Source organism: Aethalodelphis obliquidens, unplaced genomic scaffold (genome assembly GCF_003676395.1).
Source record: "Aethalodelphis obliquidens isolate GAN/ISIS:26980383/991018 unplaced genomic scaffold, ASM367639v1 scaffold16, whole genome shotgun sequence".
Classification (NCBI taxonomy): domain Eukaryota; kingdom Metazoa; phylum Chordata; class Mammalia; order Artiodactyla; family Delphinidae; genus Aethalodelphis; species Aethalodelphis obliquidens.
The window spans coordinates 32,935,881-32,949,084 of NW_020837960.1; the positions used below are offsets into that span (position 1 = coordinate 32,935,881).

Here is a 13,204-nt window from a genome sequence, read left to right on the forward strand (position 1 = left end):
CGAACCCAAAACAATTAAGAAAATGGGAATAGGAACACACATATCGATAATTACCTTAAATGTAAATGGACTAAATGCTCCCACCAAAAGACACAGATTGGCTGAATGGATACAAAAACAAGACCCATATATTTGCTGTCTACAAGAGACCCACTTCAGACCTAGAGACACATACAGACTGAAAGTAAGGGGATGGAAAAAGGTATTTCATGCAAATGGAAATCAAAAGAAAGCTGGAGTAGCAATTCTCATATCAGACAAAATAGACTTTAAAACAAAAACTATTAGAAGAGACAAAGAAGGACACTACATAATGATCAAGGGATCGATCCAAGAGGAAGATATAACAATTGTAAATATTTATGCACCCAACATAGGTGCACCTCAATACATAAGGCAAATACTGACAACCATAAAAGGGGAAATCAACAGTAACACATTCATAGTAGGGGACTTTAACACCCCACTTTCACCAATGGACAGATCATCCAAAATGAAAATAAATAAGGAAACACAAGCTTTAAATGATACATTAAACGAGATGGAGTTAATTGATATTTATAGGACATTCCATCCAAAAACAAAAGAATACACATTTTTCTCAAGTGCTCATGGAACATTCTCCAGGATAGATCATATCTTGGGTCACAAATCAAGCCTTGGTAAATTTAAGAAAATTGAAATTGTATCAAGTATCTTTTCTGACCACAACGCCATGAGACTAGATATCAATTACAGGAAAAGATCTGTAAAAAATACAAACACATGGAGGCTAAACAATACACTACTTAATAATGAAGTGATCACTGAAGAAATCAAAGAGGAAATCAAAAAATACCTAGAAACAAATGACAATGGAGACACAACGACCCAAAACCTGTGGGATGCAGCAAAAGCAGTTCTAAGGGGGAAGTTTATAGCAATACAAGCCCACCTTAAGAAGCAGGAAACATCTCGAATAAACAACCTAACCTTGCACCTCAAGCAATTAGAGAAAGAAGAACAAAAAAACCCCAAAGCTAGCAGAAGGAAAGAAATCATAAAAATCAGATCAGAAATAAATGAAAAAGAAATGAAGGAAACAATAGCAAAGATCAATAAAACTAAAAGCTGGTTCTTTGAGAAGATAAACAAAATAGATAAACCACTAGCCAGACTCATCAAGAAAAAAAGGGAGAAGACTCAAATCAATAGAATTAGAAATGAAAAAGGAGAGGTAACAACTGACACTGCAGAAATAAAAGAGATCATGAGAGATTACTACAAGCAACTCTATGCCAATAAAATGGACAATCTGGAAGAAATGGACAAATTCTTAGAAATGCACAACCTGCCAAGACTGAATCAGGAAGAAATAGAAAATATGAACAGACCAATCACAAGCACTGAAATTGAAACTGTGATTAAAAATCTTCCAACAAAGAAAAGCCCAGGACCAGATGGCTTCACAGGCGAATTCTATCAAACATTTAGAGAAGAGCTAACACCTATCCTTCTCAAACTCTTCCAAAATATAGCAGAGGGAGGAACACTCCCAAACTCCTTCTACGAGGCCACCATCACCTTGATACCAAAACCAGACAAGGATGTCACAAAGAAAGAAAACTACAGGCCAATATCACTGATGAACATAGATGCAAAAATCCTCAACAAAATACTAGCAAATAGAATCCAACAGCACATTAAAAGGATCATACACCATGATCAAGTGGGGTTTATTCCAGGAATGCAAGGATTCTTCAATATACGCAAATCTATCAATGTGATAAACCATATTAACAAACTGAAGGAGAAAAACCATATGATCATCTCAATAGATGCAGAGAAAGCTTTTGACAAAATTCAACACCCATTTATGATAAAAACCCTGCAGAAAGTAGGCATAGAGGGAACTTTCCTCAACATAATAAAGGCCATATATGACAAGCCCACAGCAAACATCATCCTCAATGGCGAAAAACTGAAAGCATTTCCACTAAGATCAGGAACAAGACAAGGTTGCCCACTCTCACCACTCTTATTCAACATAGTTTTGGAAGTTTTAGCCACAGCAATCAGAGAAGAAAAGGAAATAAAAGGAATCCAAATCGGAAAAGAAGAAGTAAAGCTGTCACTGTTTGCAGATGACATGATCCTATACATAGAGAACCCTAAAGATGCTACCAGAAAACTACTAGAGCTAATCAATGAATTTGGTAAAGTGGCAGGATACAAAATTAATGCACAGAAATCTCTGGCATTCCTATATACTAATGATGAAAAATCTGAAAGTGGAATCAAGAAAACACTCCCATTTACCATTGCAACAAAAAGAATAAAATATCTATGCATAAACCTACCTAAGGAGACAAAAGATCTGTATGCAGAAAATTATAAGACACTGATGAAAGAAATTAAAGATGATACAAATAGATGGAGACATATACCATGTTCTTGGATTGGAAGAATCAACATTGTGAAAATGACTCTACTACCGAAAGCAATCTATAGATTCAATGCAATCCCTATCAAACTACCACTGGCATTTTTCACAGAACTAGAACAAAAAATTTTGCAATTTGTATGGAAACACAAAAGACCCCGAATAGCCAAAGCAATCTTGAGAACGAAAGAAGGAACTGGATGAATCAGGCTCCCAGACTTCAGACTATACTACAAAGCTACAGTTATCAAAACGGTATGGTACTGGCACAAAAACAGAAAGATAGATCAATGGAACAGGATAGAAAGCCCAGAGATAAACCCACGCACATATGGTCACCTTATCTTTGACAAAGGAGGCAGAAATGTACCATGGGGAAAGGACAGCCTATTCAATAAGTGGTGCTGGGAAAACTGGACAGCTACATGTAAAAGTATGAAGTTAGATCACTCCCTAACACCATACACAAAAATAAGCTCAAAATGGATTAAAGACCTAAATGTAAGGCCAGAAACTATCAAACTCTTAGAGGAAAACATAGGCAGAACACTCTATGACATAAATCACAGCAAGATTCTTTCTGACCCACCTCCTAGAGTAATGGAAATAAAAACAAGAGTAAACAAATGGGACCTAATGAAACTTAAAAGCTTTTGCGCAGCAAAGGAAACCATAAAGAAGACCAAAAGACAACCCTCAGAATGGGAGAAAATATTTGCAAATGAAGCAACTGACAAAGGATTGATCTCCAAAATTTATAAGCAGCTCATGCAGCTTAATAACAAAAAAACAAACAACCCAATCCAAAAATGGGCAGAAGACCTAAACAGACATTTCTCCAAAGAAGATATACAGAGTGCCAACAAACACATGAGAGAATGCTCAACATCACTAATCATGAGAGAAATGCAAATCAAAACTACAATGAGATATCATCTCACACCAGTCAGAATGGCTATCATCAAAAAATCTAGAAACAATAAATGCTGGAGAGGGTGTGGAGAAAAGGGAACCCTCTTACACTGTTGGTGGGAATGTAAATTGATACAGCCACTGTGGAGAACAGTATGGAGGTTCCTTAAAAAGCTACAAATAGAACTACCATATGACCCAGCAATCCCACTACTGGGCATATACCCTGAGAAAACCATAATTCAAAAAGAGTCATGTACCAAAATGTTCATTGCAGCTCTATTTACAATAGCCCAGAGATGGAAACAACCAAAGTGTCCATCATCGGATGAATGGATAAAGAAGATGTGGCACATATATACAATGGAATATTACTCAGCCATAAAAAGAGACGAAATTGAGCTATTTGTAATGAGGTGGATAGACCTAGAATCTGTCATACAGAGTGAAGTAAGTCAGAAAGAGAGAGACAAATACCGTATGCTAACACATATATATGGAATTTAAAAAAAAAAAATGTCATGAAAAACCTAGGGGTGAAACAGGAATAAAGACACAGACTTACTAGAGAATGGACTTGAGGCTATGGGGAGGGGGAAGTGTAAACGGTGACAAAGCGATAAAGAGGCATGGACATATATACACTACCAAACGTAAGGTAGATAGCTAGTGGGAAGCAGCCGCATAGCACAGGGAGATCAGCTCGGTGCTTTGTGACCGCCTGGAGGGGTGGGATGGGGAGGGTGGGAGGGAGGGAGACGCAAGCGGGAGGAGATATGGGAACATATGTATATATATGGCTGATTCATTTTGTTGTGAAGCTGAAACTAACATACCATTGTAAAGCAATTATACTCCAATAAAGATGTTAAAAAAAAAAAAAAAAAAAAAAAAAAGAAGTGACTGCAGGGAGAGAGAGACCATGGTAGCGTCCACTTCAGAGTCAGAGAGGACAAATGAAAATGTGCGCTGGGCAGCGGCAGGAGGAGAATTCAACCTAACTTCCTGCCGTTCACACGGGGGTGTATTAAAAACAGCCGTCACTAATTAGGACTGGTAAGGAAATCGGGACTTGATGGTAGAACTTACTGGTGACAAGGAAATTAAGCCACTGACAGGGAAATGCTGGAGAACAGAGCCACGTGGTGGTGAGGGATCAGAAGAAGAGTGAGTGAAAAGGCCAAGTAAGAGCCACTGCGGCCTCCCCAAGCGCTGCCACTTCTCCAGACGCCATCTGCCCTCAACCCAAGGCTTTGTTTGTGTCTTACTGGGTGGTGGTACTTTTCACCCAGCTCATTGAAACCCGGAAATAGCTTTGAACCCTTTCTCTTTGCCCCTCCATCCTTCATATGCAGCCAAACACAGATCTTTCTAATTTTGCCTTCTAAATATTTATTGAATTCATCCTCTCTTCTCCCACCTCTAGAGAACTTACAGGACAAGAAAAAATGTTGAGGAAGGACTTAACAAGACTTATTTTTTTAGTTTTTCTCTGAAATACGTGAGTTGAAATGTACATTCCAGCTTAAAGAAAAAACACTGAATATTTTGTAGGAAAGATTCAAGATACACTTTTTTCCAGATATACTCCTTTGTTGATATTAATGAAGTCATTTGAAAAAAAAGAATGTAAAATTTAGCTACATTTGGAACAATTTAAAATATTCTATATTACCACCTAAAAGAACTATCAAAATGTATATTACATCATAACTAACAAAAGGGTAGTATAGTCTTGAAATAAAATAATCCACCTCCATGCATTATTATAAAGAAAAGTAAATTATAAGTTATAATTATTATGTATTTTTTGAAACTGAGCAGAATTCTCAACATAATACCATCCTCAAGGATATACTGAATATAAATTATAACATATATTGTAAGATATAAATGTGTTCTTATGATACATGTAGTAATTTCTCTTTGGAGAACAGAGTTCTCAAAATTGCAGTTAGTAGCAAGTCATATTTTTCAACGGTTCCAAATTTAAAATATTTCTAGAGAAGCATAGTAACTAACAGAATTTAATCATCTCTTCTAGTGACCCTTAAGGATTCTTTAATAAATTTTTAAATATAGGGACTTTTCTGGTGCTCCAATGGTTAAGATTCCACGCTTCCACTGCAGGGGGTTCAGTCCCTGGTCAGGGAAGTTCTGCATGCCGTGCGGTGTAGCCAAAAAAAATTTTTTTTTAATATAAATTATTTAAAATACTTTCCTATTTGACATGCAGTTTTGAAACATTGACATTTAACGGCATTTATTTTACAATTCAGTGCAACAAATATGTATTAAACTGTTTCTCCTATAAGTATTCAGAAGTGTCAGTTTCCTTTAAAAGCTTTTCAGAGGCAGGTGCCTAGAATGCTATTGGAGAGCTGTATTGTCTATAATCTATCTTGAGAGTGTAGGGAGCTGTTTTTACACTGTCTCAACTGTGTTTATTCAAGCATTTTATTTAAGTCAGTATTTCAAAGAATTTTCTTTTTCAAGAAGTTCCCCTCTGCACAGGACATGTACCTATGTCTCGAGAAAAGAAAAGTGAGGTCTCCTTTTGGCACCAAGCCCAGTTCAGTCCAGCAGTTTGGCCATTTTTTCACATTGCTGTATTCCTTTGAAAATCAGAAAAAAACTCTTCATTTTTTTGAGGCTGCCAAGATATGAAATACTTTGATCCTTCAACTAACGTTAGAGCATTTCTCTCAGGTATGAGATATGACAAAACACATTTAATTTATTCTCCCTTCATATAAACACTGAATATTTCTAGGAAAAAATACCTGAAGACTTACTCTAGGCTTTTTATTAAAGGGAAGCACAACTGCTCCAAGATGAAAATGACAGAAAAATTGCTAATGTAAAAAACTGTTAAGTCATTAAGAGCATTTAAATACATACTGGAAGTTGCCTGTTAGCTGAAGCACTGAACTACCTGGGTGTCAAACCCTTACCTGCCTCATTTGCTCTGCACTGCTTTCGGCCGTGTGTCTCTGCTCTATCTGACCGGGGGCCCATAGGGGCTGGTCCTCCTTCACAGCAGGATGGTGCAGATCCGCTGCCATCACCCTCTGCCAGGCTTCCTTCTTCATCTCTGAGCCACCAGGTAGCTGTGCTTCCCACTGACTCTTCCACAGGAACATCCTTGCAGACAAATACTCGCTTTTCAGTGTTCATATGTAGCTTCATCTCTCCTATACATATGGCTTTCCCACTTATACCACCCCTGCTTCATTGCAGTTTTCACCTATCATTCAAAGACCATTTTTTTAATTAATTTTTATTGGAGTATAGTTACTCAACCATAAAAAGGAACAAAGACCATTTTTAGAACTACTTCCTCTGAGACATCTTCGGTCATCTAAACTCTGGAAGATTTCACCTTTTTTTAAGTCCTGGAACTCACTATCAGTATCTCTCAGTGGTATTTAGCATCTTCTGTAAACATTTACATTTTGACCTCCTGGTGGAAGTATGCAGCACCATCTATTAAGAATTCTTGGGACTTCCCTGGTGGTCCAGTGGTTAAGACTCTGCGCTCTCAATGCAGGGGGCACAGGTTTGATCCCTGGTTGGAGAACTAAGATCCCGCATGCCGCACGGTGCGGCCAAAAAAAAAGAATTCTTGCCGAAAACTAAACTTGAATCTGAGCACAGCTCTGGATCTAAGTAAGTACCAGTTTGTAGAAAATATAGACGTTAGAGGAACATGTGAAATGACACCAAAAAGATGCAGTTAGCAAATCTTCTACACTTAAACTTTACCGGACAAATGACCAGGCTTCTTCAACAATTAAGTTGAAACTGAGGGGAAGAAAGACCAGGGAGAACCTATAGATTAAAATCAAGTCACTGCTACAGAAATTTAATTCCTTCATTTTAAATAACATGGTTTGACCTCTGGTATATCCAAATCTCTGTCACTCTACTGAATTTATAAGTTTGCTTCACTTGAGCTGTTATGAATAGTAAAATTTGAGGTGAAATTACACAAAATGCCATGCAGATAAAACCTCTAGTGGACACTTGTACTTGCTGACCAATGACCATTCCCCTTCCTTTCTAGTAATAGTGACCTAATAAAAGTCTCCTTGTTTTTGAAGTATTAGTACTATACTTAACTCTCTTATGAAAATTTTCCGCTATACCAGAAAGGTAATTTAAAGTAACAATGTGTGTGTTTTTAATTAGGTGAAGGTTCCATATAGTATGTATATGATTACTTCTAAACCATCTAAAACTTGCTTTCTGATGTCTTTATCTCTTTCAGGGCTGGTTTCATATACCGAATATCTTTTCTTACTTACAATCCTCACTAGTAAGTATTCCACAGTTTTTCTCATCGATCATGTGGAATTCTCTCGTCTTACCAGACAGGGTGTTGGAAGTTTGGTATTTATATCTTTATCGTGAAAAATGTTATTGGTGCCTTGCGTTCTGTACCTACAGGATGATTCTGTTGGGTGAGATTACCACCTCCCCTGCACTCAGGCTCCCCACAACTTTGTCTCCTTAATTGAAGGCTTATTGAACTGAAGAGTCAGACGCAGCCTTCACTTAGGAATATTAAAAATCCCTCACGTGACATTCTGCAAAATTCCTGACCAGTAACTCTCTGCAAACTGTCCGGGTCATGAGAATCGAGGAAAGACTGAGAAACTTTCACAGCTCTGAGGAGATAAGGAGACATAGCAATTAAACGCAACAGGCTTCCTGTGTTTGACCCTAGAATAGAAAAACCATGGAATCCAAATGAAGTCTGTAGTTTAGTTAAAGGTGCTAATTTCTTAGTTTTTGTAAAGGTACTATGGTTACGCAAGATGCTGCCATGAGAGAAGGCTGGGTGGGGGGCCTGTGGGAACTCACCGTACCAGCTTTGCAGTATTTCTGTAAGCCTAAGATTATTTCAAAATAATTTTTACAAAACCCTACTCTTGGGAAAGGGAAATAAAGAGTAGTAATCAATGTGAAAATAGAGAACATACTGTAAGAATATAGGAAAGCCCCTAGTAGAGTGGAAGAAATACGTTCTGAAATGAATTTTGCTTTGAAGGGCAGAACACTTAATAGCAGAACGGCACACCATGGAAACATATCAGCCTTTGAAAATTGTTATCCTGAGAAGAGGTTGTTTTTCCTCTACTTTAGGCACTTACTCATGTTGTTTCTGGTTGCTTATTTCAAGTTTGAAGACCTGTAGATCTTCAGGTAACTTACATTCCACCAACATTTACATAATTATTCATTTTTCACTTGCAGAACCCCATACTGGGTTTCATGTTGCATTTCAGATGTTGGATGCAGATGGTGATGAGATGGTTGAGAAAAAGGAATTTTTTAAAGTAAGTAGATTCTAGTTATTTTTGGTTTATTATAAAACACCTGGATGTTTGTGTGATAATTTTACCTTTCCATTAAAATGAAAATTATATTTACTGCTTACATATGAAATGTCAAGAAATCATTTATACATTCAAAAATATTAAATTTTCTATAATACAGCCTTGAGGAAGCAGTTACAGAACAGAGCATGAGATTCCAAAAGGAGAAATGAACTTAAGCATCTGCAATGTTTTAGAGTTTTATTTTTATGATTTCAGCAAATGATAATACAACAGAAAGCGCTTTATAGATGGTTAAAAATTATTGATACACCCCCACCAAAAAAAGAATAAGGAAAATAAAACCTTAAGCCTTCAGGAAGAATAGGGAGGGAAAATGAAAAAGCCACAAAAGGTATAAATTGGTTCAGATTCTCTAGGAATTTGTGAAGGCTCATAATTGAAAAGGTGAAATATGTTTAAATGATATTTCCCAAGACATAACTCTGTAACACGCCAGCAGTACATTTTACTCCGTTCCAAGGAAGTCGATGGTACTGTTAAAAGTACGTCAGTGCATGTAAACAGCGGGGAGTATGCCAGGCAGAGCTTACTGTTCCCGATCTAGAGCAGCGCTTTATGGAGAAGATAAGTCAGTTCTGTCCTCTGTGTCTTTCTCCCAGTCCCCAGTGTACTGGGAAGACAGACCACAAGGCTTGTTGAAATTATATTTAAAACGAGTCGTTCTTGGACTGTTCGGTCAAGTAGCCAGTAGCCACATGCGGCTGTTAAATATAACTTGTGACTAAGAAACTTGAGTTTCCGAATTTTAATTAAATTTAAAAACTGACATTCACTTCAGGTATTGGCAGATTTTCAAGTATATTTGAAACAACTTGAGTATGTGGATCTGCTTTTTAATTTTTATTTACTTTTCTAAATTTTACAAAATCTAACTATGGATCAAGTACAGGTACACCTTGGAGAAATTGTGGGTTTGGTTCCAGACCACCACAATAAAGCAAGTCACACAAATGTTTTACTTTCTCAGGGCAGATAAAAGTTATGTTTTTACTATCCTGTAGTCTATTAAGTGTGGAATAGCATTATATCTTTAAAAAACAATGTCTGTGCCTTAATTTAAAAATATTTTATTGCTAACAAATGCCAACCATCATCTGACAATGCAGGGCTACCACAAACCTTCAGTTTGTAAAAAACACAAAATCTGCAGAGCACAATAAAACGACGTGTGCCCATATTTCCAATGAAATACACTATCTGAGTGTCTTGTAATGTAAAATATGCACTGGAGTTTGAAGAAGAAAGAAAGGAATGTAAAATATCTTGATTCTTGTATTGAGTACATGATAAAGTCATAATTTTGAGATATTAATTTCACCTGTTTCTTTATATTTTTTGCTGCACTTTAACAAAAATGAAACTGGAAACTACAGATGATAAATTATCTTTTATAAGGGCTTCCCTGGTGGCGCAGCGGTTGAGAGTCCGCCTGCCAATGCAGAGGACACGGGTTCGTGTCCCGGTCCAGGAAGATCCCACATGCCCCGTGAGCCATGGCTGCTGAGCCTGCGCATACGGAGCCTGTGCTCCGCAACGGGAGAGGCCACAGCAGTGAGAGGCCCATGCGCCGCAAAAAAATAAATAAATAAAATACTTAGGCAAGAAAAATAACCAGTAATTTCAATCAGTGGCTTCACTCCAAAGAAAAAAGGCTTTGGTTCTAAAATGGATGTTACTTCTTTAAGTTAATTTAAATGTTTGTTATGTAGGTATCTATTTTTTCAAATGACTCCCCAGATTAACAGACTTTTTTTTTTTTGGCTGCGTTGGGTCTTCGTTGCTGCACGCAGGCTTTTTCTAGTTGCGGCGAGCGGGGGCTACTCTTCATTGCGGCGCGCATACTTATTGCAGTGGCTTCTCTTGTTGCAGAGCACAGGCTCTAGGCGCACGGGCTTAGTAGTTGTGGCACGTGGGCTTAGTAGTTGTGGCTCGTGGGCTCTAGAGCACAGGCTCAGTAGTTGTGGTGCACAGGCTTAGTTGCTCCACGGCACGTGGGATCTTCCCGTACCAGGACTCGAACCCGTGTCCCCTGCATTGGCTGGTGGATTCTTAACCACTGCGCCACCTAACAAACTTTTTAGAATAATTGAACAACTACCGACACTGGCCGCAGTAAATGGTTTCTGCTACACTTCAAGCTGCAACACTGAGAATTTCACCTGCTGCTTTACTGCCCACTCACATATGTGTTCTTGTCATTTACTTTATGCTTAGATTTATATACTATACACCCTCTTCCAGATAACTTCTAAAGATGTTAAATATTTATAAACCTAATTTTTGCAGGATCCCACTGATTTATAAATGTATTCCCTACTGAAGACCTTTTTTGCTATATTGTTTGTTTCTAATCTTTGAGATAGTTTCCTACATATAAAACCAAATATTTTAGTAATTAAATTTGCAAAGCCTGTGGATGGATCCTTATCAAAGGGATATGAGGGATCCTTTATATACAATCAAATGTACCTGTTCAAAGAGTCCACTTGCTCATGTCACCACCAGCCCAGTCAAGATCTAAAACATTTCCACACTCCACAAAGTCCTCCTGTATCCTTACACTCAGTTCCTCCCGTCTCCTGGCCCCAGGAGACCAGCCAGTGGTCTGCTTTCTTCCAGCATAGATGTGTTCCTTTCCTGGAGTTTCGTATAAATGGAATCAGAAAGTACTGATACGTACTCTTTGTTTGACTCAGATTCATCTGTGTGTTGCATTTGTCAGTAGTTTGCTCCTTTTTATTGCTGAGTAGTAGTATTGTGTGGATGTGATCTGTTTATCTAGTCACTTGATGAACATTTTGGTTGTTTTCAGGTTGGGGCTGTTATAAATAAAGCTGCTGTGAATATTCATACACAGGTCTTGGGTGAACATATGTTTTCTTTGACTAAATATGTGGGGGTGGAGTTTCTGGGTCATATGCTAAGTATAAAGTAAGAAGTTGCCAGTTTGTTTTCCGAAATCTGTGTTCCATTTTGCATCCCCACCAGCAATGTAAGAGAGTTCCATTTGTTTCATATCTCAAAGGCTTTTTTTAAAAGTCATAAGTTAGTCATTTATGTGAGTACTCATTAATTCATCAGTGTTTGTCTAAGTAGTTAATACGTGCTAAGCACCGTGATACAGATTTGTCTTTTTACTCTTTTTAATGCCCTACTAAAAAATTGAAATCACTGTGTGGCTCCATTGTATTACTGTTGGTCAGCACTGCTTTAGAACATACAAGGCTATAGATTTTTAGAAACTTTTTAGTATATCTTATTACATGCTCTTTATGACAGTTGTCTCAAATGCTGAGAAGGTTTTTCTTACTTCTGGGTTTTCAGCTTAGGTAAGAAAGCTGGAGGATTCCCAAGGATTGGAGTTGCCTGAAGTGTTTCTCTAGATACGTGAGGTTTCACTGTACTGTTCAGAGAAACAGGTCGTGATCTTGTGGAATTCATTTTCTCAAAGTGGGAGAAGTTAAAAGTAATAGAGGGGCTTCCCTGGTGGCGCAGTGGTTTAAGAATCCGCCTGCCAATGCAGGGGACACAGGTTCAAGCCCTGGTCCTGGAAGATCCCACATGCCGCGGAGCAACTAAGCCCGTGTGCCACAACTACTAAGCTGGCACTCTAGAGCCCATGAGCCACAACTACTGAAGCCCGGCTCCTAGAGCCCGTGCTCTACAACAAGAGAAGCCACCGCAACGAGAAGACGGCGCACCGCAACAAAGAGCAGCCCCCGCTCGCCGCAACTAGAGAAAGCCTGCACACAGCAACGAAGACCCAGTGCAGTCAAAAATAAATAAATAAAATAAATAATAATAAATTTTTTAATGTAATAGAAAATCTATAGAGAAAACCGTACCATTTAACTGCTTAAAGAATCTTTTGAATGTTTCATTTATTCAAATATGTCATATGTAAGAGATATGGATTTGAAAACAAAAATGTATTTCATTAGGTCATTGTGAACAAACATTACCAAATCTGTTTGTTTCCAAAGAAGCAGCGTGGGTAAAGTTTATCACTGTTAACCAGTTACCAACTGCTTTATGAAAGCAGCCTGGAATTCCACCAAGAAGTTGAAGGTACTTGTAAACAGACAAAATGGAAAGAACCAAGAATTTCCAGATATCATACATAGCTCTTACTCAGGACCTTGGGTTAAAAATACTCGAAAAGCACGAAAGAAGGGAAATACTAGATAGTCATCATAAATTTATCTTTGAAATCAGTTCCATTCAGGTGAAGGAAAGCAGAAATAACATTGCTGTGTTTGGCACAAACAGTGATTAAGTGACCGTCGTTAGTGTTCCCTTGGGGAAATAATACCTATAGGCCGCTGTCTGAAACTGTGGTTGAAGCTGTGCAGCTGAAATGTGCACAGACACGTAGGATGTGAATTGCACACTCTGTCGGGGAGACCAGCCGGCTCGTCAGTGTTCCAGATTCATCTCTGGCCGCAGTATGAAAGACCAACCGGAA

The 13,204-nt window shown here is 38.1% G+C and overlaps 1 protein-coding gene across 2 annotated transcripts in view; it reads left to right on the forward strand.

The window, feature by feature from the left end:
• Window positions 1–13,204, forward strand: part of MICU2 (mitochondrial calcium uptake 2) — a 91,599-nt gene that overhangs the window by 54,802 nt on the left and 23,593 nt on the right. Inside the window, exons 5-6 of one of the 2 annotated variants that reach the window (XM_027116708.1) lie at window positions 7,605–7,652; window positions 8,594–8,676. In XM_027116708.1, the coding sequence (XP_026972509.1) occupies window positions 7,605–7,652; window positions 8,594–8,676 (131 nt within the window). The remainder of the gene's footprint in view (window positions 1–7,604; window positions 7,653–8,593; window positions 8,677–13,204) is intronic. The other variant, XM_027116709.1, reaches the window with a different exon arrangement.